At 38.0% G+C, this 23,049-nt stretch overlaps 1 protein-coding gene across 25 annotated transcripts in view; it reads right to left on the bottom strand.

Annotated features, from left to right (window-relative positions):
* Positions 1 to 23,049, bottom strand: part of ARID1B (AT-rich interaction domain 1B) — a 435,290-nt gene that overhangs the window by 306,068 nt on the left and 106,173 nt on the right. For all 25 annotated transcript variants that reach the window (XM_086318501.1, XM_086318510.1, XM_086318502.1 and 22 more), the window contains exon 3: positions 4,419 to 4,568. In XM_086318501.1, coding sequence (XP_086174627.1) covers positions 4,419 to 4,568 — 150 coding nt within the window. The remainder of the gene's footprint in view (positions 1 to 4,418; positions 4,569 to 23,049) is intronic.

Here is a 23,049-nt window from a genome sequence, read left to right as displayed (position 1 = left end):
ATGCTAAGGACATGATTTAAATGCTGAGGACATAACCTAAATGCTGAGGACATGATTTACAATAATCACAAATAAAAATGTTTAACTTCAAGCCTGTGGATCTAACTGCCAATTTACAGGAAACAGAAGAGCCGGATGAACAAATTAAGCCACATCAAGGGAAAACATCCAGACAAAGCCATTTCACAGGAAAACCAACTCAAGTTTTTTTCAACATGCCAAGGGGATGAATGGGAGTGGGGTAAGACAGAACTGATCCAGAAAAATGATGTAAGGATCAAATCAATGTATTAACAGTCATTTGAATCTGGCTTGAAACGAATGAACTTTAAAGGCATTCTGATGACAATTGGGGATATCTGAATATGGCTAGGCTAGTACATGAAGGAACTTATGCTGGCATGTGAGTGTTCATTCCATTATTCTGTTTATCACTCTACTGAGATCTCTTTATATAATAAAACTTTAGAAAATAAAATACGAAATATGATTCCTAATGACTAGTGTCCACAAGCAACTGGCAAAAGCATACACCAATCCTTCTGAGGGAATAAAACAGAAACCCAGGTCTCAATAAAACAGTCTTTAAAAAATGAACGAAGGAAGTAAGAAAATTCTTAGAACTAAAAGAGAATAAAAATAATGCATAACAAAATTTGAGAGACTTAGCCAAAGGAATACTTAAGAGGAAATTTTTTAATCTTCTGTTTGGCTTCATCAGACAAAAAGTAAGACATAGTCAAAGTAAAGCACAGATTTAATTAAACTTATAAAAAAGAGACCATGTAAAAATCCAGAAAATTCTTAAAATCATGCTACTGGAACATGTGTAGGTACTCTCATACATCAGTGGCTGGAGTATAAATTGGTACAATCCTTGAGAGGAACAATCTAGCAAAATTACAACCACATGTACCCATTGACACAGCCAGGAATTTATCTGATAGATACACTTGAACATTTACGAACTGACACAAATACAAAGCATCATGGCAGAGTTGTTTGAACTGCAAGTAACTAAAAATAACCTAAACGCCCATTGAAAGAGAACTGGTTAAATATATTACGATATGTCCATAAAATGGAATGAAGTTATAAAAAGGAATGGAGGATGGCTTTACTGCTACTTTGCAAAGATCATAGAAAATATACTTAAGTGGGTGGGGAAGGGGGGTGATAAAGAAGAGAAGAATGTTTATAGTATATTATGGTGTACCAACATTTGTGTGAAAATAGAGCTAACAATCAGAGAAGGCAATGGCACCCAACTCCAGTACTCTTGCCTGGCAAATCCCATGGATGGACGAGCCTGGTAGGCTGCAGTCCATGGGGTCGCTAAGAGTCGGACACGACTGAACGACTTCACTTTCACGTTTCACTTTCATGCATTGGAGAAGGAAATGGCAAACCACTCCAGTGTTCTTGCCTGGAGAATCCCAGGGACAGGGGAGCCTGGTGGGCTGCCGTCTCTGGGGTCGCACAGAGGTTGGACACGACTGAAGTGACTTAGCAGCAGCAGCAGCAGCAGCAGAGCTAACAATTAAAATATGGTATTTTGCTTCTTTGTAAGGAAACTAAATAAACATAATAAAGTGGTTGTCTAGCAAAAGGTGAGCTTGCTGGTGAGCTAGGCAAGAGGAACTGTGTTGGGAGACTCGGATCTGTATCATTTCCTTGTACTTTTAAATTTTTGACACATGGGAATGTATTGATTATTCAGAACATTACACATTAAAAAGTGTTAAAGAAACAAAGGTAGGTATCTTAATGGAACTCTAAAATTAACTTTTGCATCATTCACATTAACAAAAGACACAAAGTAATACTTTCTGATGATCTCCTAGTTCAAAAATCAACAGATTATGCATGCAATGTCTAGAAAGAAAAGCAAAGTCTACAGGAACGAATGCTCTGTCTGTCATGAAACATTGGCTTCTTAAGTCAAAATAGTTGAGTTTCTTTGTTTTTTAAATGTGAACTCAGTATTAAAAATTCTTATTAAAAGTTAGATTGATTTTGAAGATATTCTAGTGGTTATTTTTACTTTGTTTTGGGATAGATTGGGGGGAGGTTGTTATTCTAGTTTTGGAGGTACTAACTATATGGAAAATGCTAGATGTCATTTCCAAGATAAACTTCCCCAATCTATATAAATATCTAACTCCCTAAAAATCAAAACTGTTCCTGTAAAACCAGACCCTCTGATTGGGGTCCCTAAATATCTCTGATTTCCACTTCTTTGTCCCAAAAGAGTTTATAGAAACTTAAAAAATATTTAGCATTCTATAGTGAAAACAAGAAAAAAATTCCAATATACTTTGGGAAATAATTGACTTTCCTCAGAATATATCAAAAAAAAAAGTATTTACATCGAGTCATTTTTATACAGTACTTCCTGACATATGGAAAAGGAAATGGCAACCCACTCCAGTATTCTTGCCTGGAGAATCCCATGGACGGAGGAGCCTGGTAGGCTACAGTTCAAGGGGTCACAAAGAGTTGGACACGACTAAGTGACTTAACTTCACTTCCTGACATATACTTTATTGTATTCAAGTTAATAAAACAATGGTAGTATCGCTGAAAGCATAAAATAGACCTAAACTAAGCACATTTGAATTGTACTCATTAAAATAAGATTTTACCTATAGTATGCTTTAAATATTTAAATATAAAGGATATTAAATAACTAATTGCCATGTGGAAGAAGACATCAGTGAATGCTTCATAAAGGAAGTAAATTTTGAACTTGGTCTTGAAGGAAATGATAGGCACTCAGAATCCTTAACCAAATTGGTTTTACAATCAGATTCATTTTAGCACACTGAAGTAAAATGACTAATGCAATATCTCCGTTGAGTCCTTCTTAAACTTTGTTAACATGACAAAACATTTTGTCTACAGAGAAGTTCAATAAGGCTCTGAAAGCCCATGAAAAAATCTTTAACTTTATATATTATAAACCCAGATACCAGTCTCTCACTTAAAAAGAAATGGTATTATAAGTTATTTAATTTTCCTGATTTTAAAAGAACAGACTAAATAACTTTGAAATAATGTACATTCCTACATCTATAAATTGCTTTAAATTTTGCAAAGTGAAAGTGAAAGTGAAGTGGCTCAGTCGTGTCCGACTCTTTGCCACCCCATGGACTGTAGCATCCGTCCATGGCTCCTCCATCCATGGGATTTTCAAGGCAAGAGTACTGGAGTGGGTTGCCATTTCCTTCTCGGGGGATCTTCCCAACCCAGGGATTGAACCCAGGTCTCCTGCATTGTAGGTAGAAGCTCTCACCGTCTGAGCCACCAAGGAAGTCAACACATATGCAAAACACAAGATTCTATAGCCTCTTCAATCTCAGCTGTTACACTGTTTTGTTTAAAGCTGTAAACTCTTTTTGGAACTCTTAAATAAAAATCACATGGAAAAAGCCTACAAAGAATCCAATAAAATCCTTACGAAATCAGCTGAATTTGTTAAAATTAAGCTTCATATATTTATATACTTTGCCTAGCATCAGCAATCACTCCAAGCTGTCTAGGAATCATTTTGAAGACTGAACAGTCAGTGCCACTGTCTTCCCCTATCTTCATCACTGCCACCCACAAAAAAGAAAGAAGAGGAAAATACAAAATGCAAAGTTACAATTTTATACTTATGACTGAAAGTGCTATGAACGTTCTATTTGAATTCAGAGTACAGGTCCTGAGTTCATGATGCCTTTTAATATCTTCGGTGACAATCTCTAAAACAAGATGAAACTGAATCACTGTACCCAACGCATATGTACTATTTTTCAACAAATCATGTAAGCTGAAATATGTAGCCCAATAACCTCAAAGAGTATTTAATGAGGCTAATTTAAACTGGAAACTGTTTAACATACTCAAAGTACATGATTCCCTTCAGTATTTTAATATATTGTAATTGAAGTGATTATCTGTTTATAAACTAGTTTAGGAAGAATAATACTGCCAAAGGCAACAATGTTTTTGATACAGTAGCACTTACCATTAAAACAAATCAAAAGAAAGCTCAAGATAAAAACACCATGTATGTGCCAACTAGCAAGATTAAATGATCAATAAAACCATTTTCCTCAATAAGCCTCAACAAAGTGACAGAGCACTTTCTTCAAAGATTCGGAATACACATGACAAAGAACATGTAATGACTGACGTTTTCTGCTGTCACTAACCGGTAATGTAAGAAGCTATTAAGCTACTCATTCTTCCCACCCTTCAATCTCAAACATCCATTCTTAAACAAACATTTAGGATATAGTTCTACATTTTCTCAAAACTTCATTTTTTCCCACTGAGAACAGAAATTCTCTAAGTGGGACAGGAAAATGTCTCAGAACCCGGGGTGGCCTTTGAACACAGGAAAGAGGCCTGGTGACCAGGAATGTGCTCACCTGCTGCGGCTGGTACCTCTGCTGGGACTGGGAGGGCAGATATGGCGCCTGCGGGGGAAGGTGCGGAGGCTGCGGCTGCTGGTTGTAGTAAGGCTGCTGGCCCTGCTGGCAGTAACCACTCACACCCTGCTGTCCGTACTGAGGTGGCATCTGTCAAGAGTCAAGACGGGCAAGTGAGAGAAAGTCTAAACATGCAATTCAATAAAATCAAATATGGTTTTGATTCAGCAACGTGAAGTAGGTTCTTTGCTAAGCAACTGAATTCAAATTTTTAACATTCTCTCCATTAGATAAATCGGCCTACTGCCTTCTCCTCACATACTATCAATGAAGACAAAAGATAATTTAACTTTGCTTTAAAAAATACTTTATCAGATATCAAATACTGATAATTTCACAAAAATCCAGAGGGGGTAAAAAGCTCCGAATACTGACATCAAAAAAATTGCTTCTGCCAAGGAAGTCAGAGAAAGATTATACTAATCCATTCTTATGCAATACACAAATGAAAATGAACTCCAGTTCAAGATCCCTTACTAAAATTTTGTAGGATGCTTGTGATTTGGGTACACGTTTGTTTCAACGAAGGTCAGAATGCCTCAATTACATTTTAGCAAATACCAGTTACATTAGCAATTCCATTCACTATTTTTGCTAAAAAGAAGCAACACTGCTTTACAATAAAATGAAACACATTTAGAAAACAATACTATGTATACCAAACAACGTAACTATCAATATGAGCAAGATATTCATAGCTATACAAGAATAGTATTTTCCTAGTTGATAAACAGTCAATGATGTAAAGTGTCCAAGTGTTAGTCACTCAGTTGTATCCGACTCTTTGTGACACCATGGACTATAGACCTCCAGGTCTATAAACTTCCTCTGTCCATGGAGTTTTCCAGGCAAGAACACTGGAGTGGGTTGCAATTCCCTTCTCCAGGGGATCTTCCCTACCCAGGGATGGAACGATTCTTTACCATCTGAGCTACCAGGGAAGCACTTAGCTGGAAATACCCAAGATGTAGACAGAATGACCTAAAATGGGTCTTCTCCATTTCTAGTTACATGAACCTAAAAAAATATTGAAATTGTTCAAAGAGAAGTTCTTCCTCATGCAATAAATATACCATTGATGATATTTTTTGATGTTCTATCAAATCAGAAATCTATTGACACATTTTTTTTTCCCTAACTGAGAGAAAGAATAGGAGAGGAAAAGAAAAACAAGGTATCAGAATGGCAAAAAGCACTCCTGGGACAAGAATGGTGAAGTCACTGTTAATACCACAATATAGTTCATTTGAGAAATCCAAGAACTTCATCCCCATAAGCCTATATACTTCTAAGAATTAAGTATCAGTTCCAGATATACACTTAAAAAACAAATTGACTACAGAATATTGAATGAGAGGGAAAAAGAGTAAGGAATATATTAAACATTTTGCCTCTAAGACCAATTAGCACAGTAATTTGTAATATGTACTATGAAGTAAAAAGAAAAAACTGCAAAATGCTAAAGTTCATACTCCTTTTGACCTAATCTAGATTATTTTCAAACTTCTAGCAATGGTGACAAAACATTTGGCCACAATGACTTACAAACGCTTCTCATCACACAGATCCTAAGTTACTAGAACAGACAAGTTTGTACTGAAAACCATTCAACAGCATAGTTGAATTCTTTGCTTTTATTTATTTTACAGCTTGATGTCTCATAATGAATGTATGTCCCTGCCATGAGCCAAGCCAAAGAATTTCCATAAAATACAACTCCACATGCTAGAATACCATATACTACCACAACACATATCCTTTCGTTCAACACCCATATGTTTGATTTGATATCTAATACTATATTTCACACGAGCATCTTTGCAGTTTGATTTGAAGCAGTTAGGGTAACACTTTGCCAGTGTTAAAATGACTGTAAAGCTCAGTCAACACAGCCAGCAACTCCCCTATGAATTGCACTTTAATATGTTGACTTTCTGGTTTACAGAAACCCTTAAACACAATATGGAAGTGTTGTTTCAGGGCAGGGGGTGGGGGTCCTCTATTTTCTAAGCAAGACAACAAGAGGACATATTGCATTAGTCTCCTAACACTAGAGCAGCCATGAGCTTACTATATCCTTTAACCACCTATCCCAACTCTGAAAAGCATGGAAGCAAGGCAGGTGCAGGTGAGGCAGGTAGAATGGGTGGGGACGTAAGCAATTCCACAATGGATCCGTAGCAACAATCTGCTGACCCCAATAAACGTCATGGGGAAAACCATCAAAAGCACCTGCTTGGGAGATTTTGTTGCTGTTTTCCTCAATTAAAAATCTACTTGTTATCCTTTTAGATACATGGTCTCATTATGTGGTACTAACTAACTGGCATCTAACCCTCTGAGAGCCTGGGATAACTTATAACATGGTACAGGTGGGCTATAAGACCTGGGGCCTAGAGCCAAGCAACTGCATGTGGTCCACTGTCCTTACATGGGAGACACAACTGAATAGAGGTGACTAAAATGCTCATCTACCTACAGAATTTCTGTATTAGCAATTTACGAAACCTAAATCCAAGTCCTCCTATACCTTAGTTGTGTGAATATAATCAATCACATAATGATATCTCTTACATCTCCATTTGCAAAATGGGGCTACCTCTTCTATTGATTCCTATTAATATAATAACCAGCAATATTATAATTCTACCTGGAATTCTACACATATTCTATTATTATTTATTAAACTACAAGTTGTAGCACTATCTCTAAATACTAATTATTAACTGTTACCTTTAAAAACCAATTTCTAAATATAATACCTCAATTGTCAGGAACTAATGTCTTAATTTTTTAATGATCAATAATGTTTTGCTTTAAATCAATTTAGATGTAGGGCTTTCAAAAATCTATTAGATGCTTTTCTGACATTTTAAACCAAACAATCATTATTAAGAAACATAAACTGAAGAACGGAGCCATAAGACAAGGAATGCCCCAGAGCCAACTCCAAAAGTTGTCTAACCAAAGCTCAGAATAACTCTGGCCCCACACTGCTGGCTCCTCACATGCCATCAAGGCATTCAGCCACTTCTTGTCACTCTGACCTCCATCTTTAACAGACTCTGCTGAGGACAGAGAAACCTACTATACTACACTGTCATGAAGGCCTGAAGGGCCAGTCCATGAGTGAAGTACATTTTACTGTCTCAAGTTTTGTGATATCTATTTTGGCTACTGGGAGTCTTTATTTATCTCTTACTTCATGAAAAAGCTGGCTTAAAGCTCAACATTCAAAAACCTAAGATCATGGTGTCCAGTCACATCACTTCATCGCAAATAGGTGGGAAAAAGCAAAAGCAGTGACAAATTTTATTGTCTTGGGCTCCAAAATCACTGTGGACAGTGACTGCAGCCATGAAATTAAAATATGCTTGCTCCTTGGAAGGAAAAGCTCTGACAAACCTGGACAGTGTATTAAAAAGCAAGACACCACTTTGGCAACAAAGGTCTGTCTAGTCAAAGTGATGGTTTTTCCAGTAGTGATGTATGGATGTGAGAGCTGAACCATAAAGAAGTCCGAGTGCCAAAGAACTGATGCTTTCAAACTGTGGTGCTGGAGAAGACTCTTGAGAGTCCCCTGGACTGTAAGGAGATCAAACCAATCAATCCTAAAGGAAATCAACCCTGAACATTCATTGAAAGGACTGATACTGAAGGTAAAGATCCAATAGTTTGGCCACCTGATGCAAAGAGCCAACTCACTGGAAAAGACGTTGATGCTGGGAAAGATTGACAACAGGCGGAGAAGGAGACAACAGAGGATGAGATGGATGGATGGCATCACTGACTCAATGGCATGAGTCTGAACAAATGCTGGGAGATAGTGAAGGACAGGGAAGCCTGGCGTGCTGCAGTCCATGGGGTTGAAACGAGCTGGATATGACTTAGCAACTTAACAACAATGAAGATTACCAAACTGTTGGATTCAAGTGAAATTTAACCAAGAGTTACTGAGTTTCAGGAACTGGGTGCTGAAAATTGAGGATACAAAGCACTTCTGTCTCAGATGCCATTCCTTCCCTGACCGGCCTAAACCACCATCATTCTCATGCCATTTCTGATTCTATTTTACCACAGGGGAGATTATTAGATTTAGTCAGTTGACCTTTGATGTGTTCCTGTTTCCACTGTTTGTCTTCATCACTTGACTACACACTCCTATATCTGTGGTATGCCTCCTGAAGAGGGCCTGCCACTCAATAAATGGTTGTTGGATGAATAAATGAATGTCGTTCAATGGATTATTAAATAAAGTTAATATTATATAAAATTTTAAACTAAGGATGGAAAACATTATAAAACTGAAATCACTTGTACCATCCAAGTCTTTGATACACATATGCTCAACCTAATCTAACAAACAAACACCCCAAACCTCATACTTACAGCAGCGGAGAAGCCTTGACCATTACCAGCTAACTCTCTAGGGCATTACCACCCAGGAAATGTACTGGATATTTATCACTAAACTAAGCCAAAAGGAAATCTCCAGAAAATGCCTACGATGCCTATTTGTTATTTAAAGATAAGAAAAACAAAAATTTCTCTCATTTCTAAATAAAGAGGATTTTGAAGTGGAACATGAGTACGCGATCATCTATGCTCAGTCATGCCTGATTCTTTGCAATCCTGTGGACTGCAGCCTGCCAGGCTCCTCTGTCTATGGGATTTTCCAGTCAAGAATATTGGAGCGGGTTGTCATTTCCTTTTCCAGCAACATGTGCATACACAGTAACAAAAAAAGTTATCTTAATTTTCAAAGAAATGTGAATGCTTCCAAATAGTATTAGAGAGGCAAAGTATAGCTAAAAATCATTCATTTACTATAAGTATTTGCTTTAGGAAACTACTCTGATAAAGGATATGATCAATAACTTTCAAATCTCTGTATCATGTTAAATGTGCAGAATTCCAGGCTTCATTTTTCATTTTACTTTTTACCCTGAACTCTGTTCATCCTTCAAAACTGAAGAAATAAGGTTTATATTCTCATCCTCTTCCTTCCTAAAGAAGTTTGATAAAAAGGGTCTCCCCACTAAGTTTCAAGGTGCACTTCCCTAAGACCTAGCAATTCACCTTGTAAATGCATCCCCATGAAACACTCCCATGTGTCCCAATAAGGATATTACATTGGACTATTTACAAGAGACAGAAAGAAGACACAATCTAATTCCAGCACAGTAGGTAAATGAGAAAAATAGATTTTGCTATAGTCATACATGGAATTCTAATCATAAAGTGCACAGTTTAGAGGCATCAGGTAGATTTACACCATTGTGCAACCATCACAACTATTTATCTCCAAAACTTCACCATCCCAAAATAAAATTCTATTGCCATTAAACAATAACTCCACTTGGGCTTCTCTAGAGGTTCAAACAGTAAAGAATCTGCCTGCAATGCAGAAGACCTGGGTTTGATCCCAGGGTCAGGAAATGCCCCAGAGGAGATAATGCTACCCACTCCAATAGTCTTACTTGGAAAATCCCATAAACAGAGAGGCCTGGCAGGCTACAGTCCATTGGGGTCACAGAGTTGGACACTACTGAGTGACTAACACTTTCACTTTCAAGGTTCACTCATGTTATAGCATGTATCAGAATTTCATTCCTTTCTAAGGTTAAAAAATATTCCATTTTTAATGCAAACAGTATTTTGTTTATCAAGTCATCCATCATGGACACTGTTAGTCACTTAGTCATGTCTGACTCTTTGCGACCCCATGGACTAGAGCCCGCCAGGCACCTCTGCCCATGGGATTCTCCAGGCAAGAATACTGGAGTAGGCTGCCATTCCCTTCTCCAGGGGATCTTCAGATGCAGGGATCGAACCTAGGTCTCCTGCATTGCAGGTAGATTCTTTACCATCTGAGCCACCAGGGAAGCCTCAAGGATAAAATAAAAGGCTTCAATACTAAAAGGGTTGTTCTATCTTTTGATTACTGTGAATAGTTCAGTTCAGTCGTTTAGTAGTGTCTGACTCTTTGCAACCCCATGGACTGCAGCACACCAGGCTTCTCTGTTCATCACCAACTCCCAGAGCTTATTCAAACTTGTGTCCATCAAGTCAGTGGTACCATCCAACCATCTCATCCTCTGTTGTCCCCTTCTCTGCCCACCTTCAATCTTTTCCAGCATCAGGGTCTTTTCTAGTGAGTCAGTTCTTCACATCAGGTGGCCAAAGTGTTGGAGTTTCAGCTTTAGCATCAGCCCTTCCAATGAATATTCAGGACTGATTTCCCTTAGGATAGACTGGTTGGATCTCCGTGCAGTCCAAGAGATTCTCAAGAGTCTTCTCCAACACCACAGTTCAAAAGCATCAATTCTTCAGTGCTCAGCTTTCTTTAAAGTCCAACTCTCACATCCATACATGACTACTGGAAAAAACACAGCTTTGACTAGACGGATCTTTGTTGGCAAAGTAATGTCTCTGCTTTTTAATATGCTGTCTAGGTTGTGAATAGTATTGCTGCTAAGTATAAGCATTGTAAGTACTGCTTATAGTATTAATAGTATTGTGAATAGTACTGCTATGAAAATAGGCATACAATTATCTGTTCAAGCTTTTACTTTCACTTCTTTTACCCAGCCCAGAAGTAGAATTGCTAGATTGGTATTGTACTGGAAAACACTCTTGAGAGTCTTGTGGACTTCAAGGAGATCAAACTAGTCAATCCTAAAGGAAATCAACCCTCAAATATTCACTGGAAGGAATGCTGCTGAAGCTAAAGCTCAATACTTTGGCCACCTGATGTGAAGAGCCAACTCACTGCAAAGACCCTGAGGCTGGGAAATATTGAGAGCAGAAGAAAAGGGGGCAACATAGAACAAAATGGTTGGACAGGATCACCAACTCAACAGGCATGAATGTGAACAAACTTCAGGAGATGGTAAAGGACAGGGAAGCCTGGCATGCTGCAGTCCATGGGATCCCAACTTAGCAACTAAACAGTAACAACAATAGTAGTTCTATGTTTAATTTTTTGAGAAATTGCCATACTGTTTTGCATAGCAGAATACCATTTTTAAATTCCTGCCAGCAGTGCACAAGGGTTCTAATTTCTCCATATCCATGACAACATCTGCTTTTTGTTTGTTTTTGTACTAGCCATCCTAATGGGTGTGAAGTGGTATCACACTCATTACAGGTTTGCTTTTCATTTCCCTAATGATTAGTGATGCTAAGCATTCTTGTCAAGCTTATCAGTTATTTGTTTATTCTCCTGGAAACGATATTCAAGTCTTTCACCCATTTTTTAAATTGGGTTGTTAGTTTTTCATTGTTGTTGTGTGGTAGGAGTACTTTATATATTCTGGATATTAATCCCATAAATGATACATGATTTCCAGATAGTCTCTCCTCTTTTGAGTGCTGCCTTTTTGTTCTCATGATAGTGTCCTTTCATGCACAGAAGTTTTTAATTTTGATGTACTCCAGTTTATCTTTTCTTTTGTTTCCTGTGCATTTGGTTTCATGTCCAATAAATCACTGCCAGATTTAAAGTCATAACACTTTCCCCTATGTTTTCTTCTAAGAATTTTACAGCTTTAGCTCTTATGTTTTTAGGTTTGACCCATTTTGAGTTAATTTCTATACATAGTGTAAGGTAAGGGTCCAACTTCATTCTTTTGAAAGACTTCTTGTTCTTACTCCAGTATGTGTCTTAAGAAGAACAGTTTGGCTTGGTATCTACACTTTCCTCTAGAACTATATTACATGTACACAATCAACACACTGTATATTTATATGAAATTCAAAATCAGGGAAAACTTATTTATAGTGTTAGTAGTCACAACAGTGGTTATGGGATAAGAGGACTAGATAGAAAGAGGGATGAGCAAACTCCTGGGAGGAACAAAAATATTCTGTATCTGAACTGGTCTGGTAGGTTCAAAGTTGTACATTATTTGTCAAAACCCATCAAGTCATATATTAAGATCTGAGCATTTCACTGTATGTATATCTTTAAAATATGTACATACACTTACTAACAAAGAAGGTATCCACACTTTGTCAAACTTTTGACTTCACATTTTTTATAATGTATTTATGTCAAACCACTTCTGCTTTACTTAGGCCTAGATATAAGTTTCCTATTTGATAATAAAAGAGTAACTATTTCGAGATGCTTAACAGGGAGTTTTCATATTTTCAGTTTACATAATTCTAACCAACTCGATGAACATGAGTTTGAGCACACTGGGAGTTGGTGATGGACAGGGAAGCCTGGCGTGCTGCAGTCCCATGGGGTCACAATGAGTCAAACACAACTGAGCAACTAAACTGAAAATATTACACAGCAATTAATACTGAAATAATTGCAATGAGTATGTAAATTCAAATATTTAATAAAAGTCGCAATATATATGGGCTTCCCTGGTGGCTCAGTGATAAGAATCCTCCTGTTAATGCAGGAGACGAAGGAGATGGGAATACAATCCCTGGGTCAGGAAGATCCCCTTGAGGAGGAAATGGCAATCTGCTCCAGTATTGTTGCCAGGATAATCCCATGGACAGAGGAGCCTGGTGGGCTACAGCCCATGGGGTCACAAAGACTTGGATATGACTGAGCATGTACTGCGTGCACAATGCACAATATATAGAAACAGTACCTCTTTAACTCAGAATTCTGCTTTTGAGAATTTTACCTTAAGGGAAAAATATAAAACAAGTATGCAAAGATATGTGCCTCAAAAAGGTCACGACAGCCCCACGACAGCACCCCCACTCAAGAGTGAAACAGCCTAAATGGTTAAAGTACATCAAGAGAGACTGGTTTAAAGGAGGAGGGTAATGATATTTTATTCAATGAAGTATCACAGAACCATTAAAATGAATGAATCTTAATTGTACATAATATGTATTGAATAGGAAGAAAGCATGTCCGTGGATTACTGGGGAGGGACGTAAGGGGTAGCAGGTTACAAAACCATATACGTGCATGAATGTGTGATTCACTCCTATCTCATTCTGGGATCCTATGGACTGTAGCTCTCCAGGCTCCTCTGTCCATGGGTTTTTCAAGGAAGAATACTGGAATGAGCTGCCATTTCCTACTCCATACATACATTTTTTTTAATATGAAAATCTGTATATGAGTGGTGGGTATAGCATAAATAGCCCAGAAGTATATACATCAAATCTTATGTATCATTTCCTAAGCCAACTCTGAGTTTTTCATGATTCTAGAACTAAATGCAATTTCTTTTGGATTAATTATTGCTGCCTTTCTAAGAATTATCAGAAAAGTATATTATTATAATAATTTATACTTAATAGCAGATAGCCTCTTACTTTTTGTTTTTGACCATAAATTTGAATTCTTCCAGGCACATTCTACAAAAAAGGAAAGCAAAAAGCACAGGAAAAATCATGAGCTCATGGCAGCTACATTTTAGTCATTACTGTGGCAAATTCTACTGGCTTCCAATTTCACAGGAAGAGTAAATGCTATTTTTCATACAAAAGAGACAGACTGAAAAGTCCCCACAGCAAGGAATTTAGATGCTGAATCTATGTGTGTCTGAACAAATTGCAAGAGAAAATTTTATTATGTCAACATGTCCAGTCAAAAATAATGTGTTAGAAGGTAATAAAGTTTACAAGGTCAAAATCCTACAAATGCTCCGCAATCTACCTACAGTCCTTTAAACTAAGTTCCCAACTGGGACTTTTAAACAATTAAGGTGCTTTTAAAATTCACTTTCTTATTATAAAAAGAAAACTAAATCTTGTCCTTAAGCTTGCTTGGTGGGGGTGGGGGAAACTCCACAATTCCTGAAATTACTCCTTCATGCTTGAAAACTGACAATCAAATGTACACAGAATATTGACTGTTATGCACTTTTCCTTCAGATTTCGTCCAGTTTCCCTTGAGTAACAGAAAAAAGACAACGTGGGGTTGGAAGAGTGGGCAGAACAGTCCAGGGTCAAACAGTGTCTAAACTCCAGCAGAACAGGCTTAATGACCAATCACACAAAGGAGCTGGTTACACAGCTCCCGTTGCTATGGAGCCCACTTCCATTTCTGTCCATGCCCTTGTTCCTAACAGATAACTTCTGGACCATAAACACTGCTGTTGTTTAACAGGCTGAAAAATAACCAACATATCTGGGCTGCTTTAGCCCACTCCCTTAGTGTAAAAAAATTTTTTCTACTTTGTATCAGAAAATAAATTTACTTTTTGGTTTGTGAAACTAAATTGAAAAGTTCTCATTTGTTATCAGCAATAGCTCTTCTCATGATAAATTCTGTTTTCTAAAGCTTCCTTATCAGGTACACACAATATAAGATTATAAACAGTGAGAATAATATACATGTAATCTCTCTTGGATTGTCTTTGTAATTATTAATTACCTACAAAATTTCACTGCTTATTCTAAGTCCAACTGTTCTATATTTAGCCAATCGCAGCTTAATGAATACTAGGTCAGACCAACGTTTTGCAGAGTGAATACTCTACGTGGCTGTGGGAACTAGTGGCAGTGCCTTTCATGACCTCAATTTCCAGAAGTCAGAGATATGTCCTCAACAGCCTTTATTTCCTCTGCATAATCACTATTCTATTATCCACAAATTTATTTATACTCTTCTTAAATTAATTTATATTTCTAGTCCAGGATACCTCTTGAGGGTAACAAGCTCTGGAACATTATTATCCATTTTGTAAAGTGCTACATCCTTCAGTTTTCATAAAATGAACTCCAAGCTTCAGAGTGTCCGCTGTCCGCTAATGCTACTACCTGGAACTTGATTAAAAAATGTATGGTCAGTCAATGCCAACCAATGCCTTCAAATCTCCTCGATCAGAGATTCCTTGTCAACTGCTTTCTGCCCTCAAGTCCCTTGATTATTTTCATTGCCTCATCTAAATTGCTTTCACTGTTAGCCTTCACTGTGGAATAGCAGCTAAAATAGCATAAATGATTCCAAAGGCACAGCAAGCAGGGCTGTACACAAAAGTAAAATCACTCTTGTATTTACTTTTAAAAAGAAACCTCTACTACAAATTTTGTATTCTCTTCTACCTCCTAACTACAGATGTTTTCACCTTTCTTTCCAGGTCAGCCAATTTGAGGACATTTTGTTTAAGCATTCATAAAATGCAGGCATTCATGGGCAGTAAAATGCTTCCTCTCATTTACAACCAGTGTTGAAATAAAGTCTTACTGTACACAAAATTAACACACAAGTGTATAATTGTAGTTTTATGCTCAAGTGCCTTAATTATGCACTTTAAAACACTTTCTTCCCAAGGATTCATCGAGGGCATTTGATATCACAGATTTATGAGGTCTACTGTGCGCTTCTTTGACAAAACAGAAGCATAACAAAAAAATTTGTGGCCTCAGAGAGAAAATAGTATGCAAAGTACAAGATGATAAATCTCATTCTAAACATTTTAGCTTAAAAAAGATCATATTTCCAACTACTATGAATGGGTGAGGGGTCAACCTAAGAGTAAAAGATTAATTCAGAGTCCTTATTCTTGAAACAAACAGAATCTGCATACCAAAACAAGTGGTCTCATCTTTCATAAATCATCATGGGGAGAAAAATTCACCCATGAGTCTATATGTCTTACTAATATAAATAGTAATACTGGCAGGAAGAAAATTTAATAGTAAAAGGAGCCTTGCTCATTTCTAATGCAAAAGCTTTGACATCTAGCTTATCAGTATTTATTTACATTTAAAACAAAACAAAAACTAAGTATTTTTCATACCAAACACATGTAGTCATTTTTAAATCACAGAATCAGAACTATGGAAATTCATCAACATGGCTTGCATGAAGGCCAACTTCCCCAGAGTTCACAGTATGTACAGAAAGAAAAGAAGGGCCCTGAAAGCCATCTGTAGTAATAAATAGGTCAACTCTGCTAACAGAAGCAACATTTTCCTAGAAAACGCTACTTAAAAATAATTTTAAAGAAAAGAAGGAAGGAAAGAGGAAGGGCAAAAGAAGAGGCCTGAGCTGTCTCACAGGACCTCAGGTGTCTCCATTCAGGAAAGCACTTAACCTAGAAAACAGACACATGATATTGTTTATTTAGTAGTGAATATACCTCACTGAAAAGCAATCTGGAGTTTCCATCTTTCTTGTCATCTTACTGCCCAAACTGCAGTATTTTTCAGTATCTGAACTGGTGAACACAGTCTTTGAGTGGTTTCAATTCTTTAAAAAATATATAAAGAGATTACAAAATCAAAAGCCAAAACAGTGCAGCAGGACCTCACACACACGTTCCAACAGCAGGGTTTTCTAACAAGACTTTAAGTGTGAGGCTACAGTATGTTCATGTTTTTAAAAACCACCACTTGGTCCACACGCACACGGTGAGAATACTATTTACTACAGGTAAAAATGGAAAAACTCGGCAGTGCAACTGATGGGAACTATCTATAGCTTCTTGCCTAGCTGCCCTTCTGGCCAGAGATTTCTATTTTCATAAAGCAGAAAAGAGGAGCCAAGAGCTTTGCCACTTTCCCATATAAACCCAGCTGCCAAAATGGATGTGCCAAAGGGGAATTTCAGAGAATTTTAGAGAGATAACCTCTGCTGAAGCTGCAATGTCAACTCTGTAACCGCATGACTGGAACATGTGCAGTGAATGCTAGATTGAAAGGACTGTTCTACTGGAGATAACCATGGAGCAGGAGAAACAGAGAAAACAGGGATTTACCAGAATCAGACTAGAATTTTAAAACAGCAAATGGAGAGACACACAACTGGTATCTTCTGTGGATGGGAACATGATGTGGGGGAACATGAGGAGAGAGATGATTCACAGCAGGCCCTTTCTGCCTTGAGGATTTTATACCACCCATTTAAATTCTGTGTGTGTGTGATTATTTTTCAAGAGTCAATGTGACTGTATTTTTCCAAGAGTCTAAGGTTCATCTTTTGGGGGTGAGGGGGTTAGTTGTTTTATATATCCTTTCTATATTTTTTCCTCTCCTGCTCCCCTGCAAAAAAGAGAGGGAAGGAGGGAGGAAAGGAATGATTTTAGTAACTGAGTTCATAAAAATGTGAGTACAAAACCACCCAGCCCCTCAAGAATGGACATCTAAAAAACAATATTATGTTAAAATGTGATCCTTTAAAAACATACAGTGTTCTATATCTTTTAAAGGAGAAACTTGTACTCATTAATCTATCCACCCTCAAATGTAAATTATGTATATGGCAAAAAATGTATGAATGGAGAAAAATAATAGTAATGGTAATTCAAAAGGGTAAGACAGACTTCTATACATAACACGGCCAAAACCCAAACCTGGCTTCCTCTGAGACTCTGAGACTTCAGTAGACTGAAGGATCTAAGAATAGACAGTCCCAGGGGACGAGCCAGTATGGGGACCTTGACCGGCATTCTCCCCGAGTAGAGGCACTGACACTGACTCGGAGAGGAGACAGCTGCAGACTTTGTCCTGTGCTACCCAGAGACAGAACAGGCTTCAAACAACCATAACTAGCTGGCCACTTTTTGCCCTAACTTTCAGAATGAACTCATAACAAATAATGAGGACTGCAAATAAAGGAGTCCTATTGGGAGATGTTTCTACTACTTATTCATCCTCTCTAAAAAATCAGTGATATCTTTCCTGAACCTCACACGCAAAGGTAAGACTAGAGGACATGTATATGTACATTAGTGGTTGAAAAACGGACTCCTTGCATTTTATTCCCTGGATCATAGTCTGAGATGGGTTGGGTGAAGAGGGCCGGTAGAAATGCTGAAAAACACAGACAACACACACAGTCACATATTTGGATCATTAAGCTATTGTTTTAAGCTGAAAATATACATCCATCTCCCCATCCTCAGAAGACTAAGCCTAATTACACTTTATTGTAAATTACTTTATTATGCACTATTAGAACCAGTAGGGATTTCAGAGATGACTGGTTCAACCCTCTCCTTATTAAGATCAAGAAGCTAGGGTCAAGGGTTAGGAAACCTGCACAATTTCACCCAGCTACAGTCACAAATAAAAACTAGGCTCTCCACGCACACCCCTCCCCAACCAGGGTTCATTCCACTCTCCCAGGATGCCCAGTCACTGAATGGAAAGAGTGGGGAGCAGTATGTAGGGGAAGCATGGAAGATGCTCAGGCTGGGACAGGAAGAGCAAAGGACACTCCAAAGATCTTCTCTGTTCCAGCAAAGAGAAGTGTAAGAACAGACAAGGATACTGGGGAGCCCAAACATCGGAGAAGCAGCTGGAGTGGGAAGGGGTTGAAAAAAGGAAGACAGGTGAGCAAAAACACAATGGTTACAAATGAGAAATGTACACAAAATGTTTTTTAAGTTTTAACTGCTGAAATCAAAAAGTATTGAGACATAAAACTTCTATCAACACAGATATATACTCAAGGCAAAAGGGAGGAAGGGGGAGGCTCTTTGTGCTGAGTCATTTGGCACATAAATTTAACCCATACGATAAACTTGTGATACTGGATAATATTAATAATTTAAAGAGAAGTTTCATTATGAGGCTGAGACAGCATGAGGAAATGATGCTTTAGATAAAAATATCAAAGCCCTTCAAATATAAATATATTTCAAAGCAAATGTTTATATAAGAGAAAAATCATTTAATTATTTCCCTTGAGGTCTGCAATTTTTTTATTTCATCAGATGGAACACATGTGTCAAATATTCCCAAAAGATTGGTCAGGAAAAAATATAAGACGTTGACATTTAAAAATCATTAACAGAAAGACACTTGGGGGTGGATAGAGGAAGATTTACTTAATGTAGAATTTTCAACAAATTAAATGTTTGACTTCTTTCTCTATCGTCTCCTCTATTTATATTTAATGATTTATTTTAAATCATTAAAGTAGACATTCTAACCTATTCAGTTCTGAAACACAACAAATAATCAAAATTATAATTATCCCCCAACAAAACTATACTTGAACACGGATGTGTTCTCAGACTATCCATTCCAAGCACCTTTGCAGGGGACTCTGGGGTAACACAAAAGTTGTTTAATTATTTTGCTAAAACATGAAGGGGTACAAAATAATCATACCAAAATACAGCCCTTCAGTTCAATGGCAAATAAAGATAAGTGGGCTAAAACATTTCTCATTTGACAGTAGGCTAATTCTACTTTAACTATTAAAAAATCAATTTATTATATTACCTTTAAAAGGAAAAAGCCAGAATTCAAACAGTATATCACAATAATTTTCACTTTAATAAATCCTTTAAATTTAAAGGATACAATATACATATTATGGGGTGGGAGACAATTTCCAGCCATTCATGTGACATATTTAAGTTTGCTTTCAAGAATGTTGCTTACAAGACCAGTGCAATGCCATCAGAGTAGCAAGAAAACACTGAGGTCAGGAAGTCTCCCCAATATCAAGACCAGGAATGAGGCATTAGTGAAAAACGGTCATTTTCTAACCAGAGATGTTAATCACATTCGATAACTAACAATCACTTAAAACCTATAGCTATTTCTTACTGCCAGAGAAAAGAAGTAACAACACTAGTATCTGGTCATTTGATGTCTCCTAAAACCTCTTTCCACTGTCCTCCACTCCCCACTCTGGTGGGACTCTGATCACCCCATATGTCCAGGACAAACCCACTGTGAGGGTGTGGGTGCTGAAAAAGTCCTAATCCTCCTGAATGAAACCTGCAGAAGAGCCTCCAGGTGGTGCCTTCACTGCAGGCTCCTTGGGGGCTTTGTCGGGACATGGGCTGCTGCCCTAACCACACCCTGTCGTGGATCCATGTGGCAGGCAAGCGACCTGCCCTGCAACTGGTAAATCAGTTAACTGTGCTTTTGATTTTCCATCAAGCTGCCCTGTGAATAGGCCATATTCTAATTCTACTTTGTCTCATCTACAAAAACACAAAAAAAAAACTTAAAAATTTCCATTAGAAAAGGAGGTGAGGAATCAAAGGAGCTAAAAATAACTAAAGGTTATCAGACCAATGGCTTTCAAATGTTTTGATTCCAAATCAAAAGAAGAATTATGTTTTAGATCACAACCTTGAACACACATGACATCCTTACTACACTGTGATGCATTCATTTTTTTTCATATTCAAATCTCTTAAAAAAATTTCTGGCTGCAGCTTAATATACCTTGCTTAATATACATTCATTGCCACACTAATAGATCACAATGAATAATTTTTAAAAACACTGCATTCAAGGATGATTTTTTCAGAGCCTCTCAGAGCAAGCTGTTCCAAGCGATAGTGTATCAGAATAAATCAGTGTCCATGGATATTGGTTCCTCAAGTTCCTCTTCCCTGACCTGCAGGGCCATTGATACACAATGCACTGCCAGAGAAACACAACTACTGCTGATTTGAGCAGGCTGAACAGTTCAACAGGAGATAACCAGCAGAGAGAAGGCAAACTGCAACAGAGCAAGGTAACAACCCACCAGCAGTGTCTACTGCTCAGAGAGAAGGAGACAGCAACTCCTAGAAGGAATTAGGAGTCACAGCAAGAATGGGTGAAGAAGAGACAGGAAGCCTGAGCAGGTAAATGTCCTGAGCAGACTCGGGAGTAGAGCATGCAATGGTGAGCAAGAGGCAAGTGCCAGAGATGGTACACAGCTCTCTTACAGCTGGAAGGAAGAAATGAGATTAAAAGTACAGGATGAACTGAATTCCAGAGGAGGCAAAGCAAGGAAAATGAGACAGGAGTAAAATTTTAAATATAAAGAGTATAGAGAAGAGCTATGACTTCTTTTTTAAAATATTTATTTCTTTACTTTACTTGGCTGCTCTGGGTCTTAGGTACATCACACGGGATCTTTTAGTTGCGGCATGTGGGATCTAGTTCCCTGATCAAGGGTTGAACCTGAGCCCCCTGCACTGGGAGCACAGAGGCTTAGTCACTGGACCACCACAGAAGTCCGAGCTATGACTTCTTTTGATTTCCACACAGATCCCAAAAGAAGAAAAGTAAAACCTCATAAGGACAAGGCAATATATCTATTTGGGGGTGGGGAAGCAGAGAAGACCTTCACTGTGGAAATCCTGACCACCATGTCCCTGGGACAGTTCTGACGCTCCCTAGCAGTGAGTTCTTCATCAGATTCATATGAATATTTGCACAAATAATCTCTCTGGAGCAAACACTTGGGAAAAAAATTATAACTATGACTGCCTAAAATTTCCAAGAAGAATAAGGACAATTAACATGTAATTAAAAAAGCAAATGCTCACAAGAAAGACTATCTCATTATAGGTAGAAAGGCAGTGGGCAAGAATGTTCTAAGAACAGGGAGCCTGACAGTGTCTCACAAATGTACCCTGACCAACTGACACTGGGAAGCAAAAGAACCTGAAGACAGTTGTATTCACTGAGTTTGTAACTTTAGAAAATACAGAAATTAAGCTATGGAACTCTCCCTCTCTTCGAACTTTCCTTGTGCTCTTTTATCATACATAACCTTACTTTGTTCTCTACCCTGAGGCCTCCATGTGAAATTCCCTATACCACAAATTATAGCATGAGGCTTATCAGCTTCTTTTCTCCAAAACAATTTACTACAGTAACTACCAGAAAGATGTCATTGTAAAAACTGTTCACTGTTATCAGCTAGTTTAGCTCAGTCACTCAGTCGTGTCCGACTCTTTGCAACCCCATGGACAGCAGCACGCCAGGCTTCCCTGTCCATCACCAACTCCCAGAGCTTATGCAAACTCATGTCCATCGAGTCAGAGTTAGTTGGTTATCAGCTAACCACTCCCCAAATTCATGACAGGATCAATACTTCGTATGTACACACACAGTGCTTCCAAACTTCTTTCACACTGCTGATTCATTCAACTCTGTGAAAGGGCAGTCACTCTTCTTTCACAGAGAGCCTTCTCCATGAAGGGTCTAAGAGCAGATGGTCAATTGGTGACAGAATCAGTGATAGCTGTCTGGTCTCCTGATTCAGGCTGCAGTACCGAAAGAGAAAGCTACAGCAAGGCACCCTTAGAGTTGGTACATGTACCTCTGCTTTGTTTTCCCAAATGGATCTCCAACTTTTCTATACATTCCATTATATCACATGTATTGATTCAACATTTTATTGAGCAATAATAAAGTGTCAAAGAATCACCTGAGGCGCTATAGAAGATAGAAATACGAATATTACAAAATCCCTGCATGTAGCAGCTTACAAACAAAAGGGAGAAATAACATATGTTTACAGTTCAGAATAAAAAAGATTTTGAGCAATAACAAAAGGACAGCAGAAAAGGAAGCAGGTAGTTTTCATTGGAAGAGGTGGGGAGACAAGTTCCACAGCATTAGGAAATGCTGTTCAGATCAGAAGTATTGGTCCCAGGCCTGGACAGAGGACTTGACTCTCAATTGGCAAGAGAAGAGAAAAAAGAGGATTCTCTGTTGAGTAACAGAAACCCAGTTGGCAAAGAAGGGAAACATTAAGGGAATGAGGCATAAACAGTTCAGTGCAGTGTGAGGTAATGATAGAGAGGAATTCTGATTAATTCCCAGGCCACACTATGTACACAGCAGATGCTTAAACAAACAACTAACCCCCCCCCCAAAAAAAAAAAGCACT

The sequence above is a fragment of the Bos grunniens genome, chromosome 9, assembly GCF_055505025.1.
Source record: "Bos grunniens cultivar Pamir isolate PY7600 chromosome 9, Bosgru_T2T1.0, whole genome shotgun sequence".
Lineage (NCBI taxonomy): Eukaryota > Metazoa > Chordata > Mammalia > Artiodactyla > Bovidae > Bos > Bos grunniens.
Note: the sequence above shows the minus strand (reverse complement) of the source record. Positions and strands in the feature narration are given on the sequence as shown.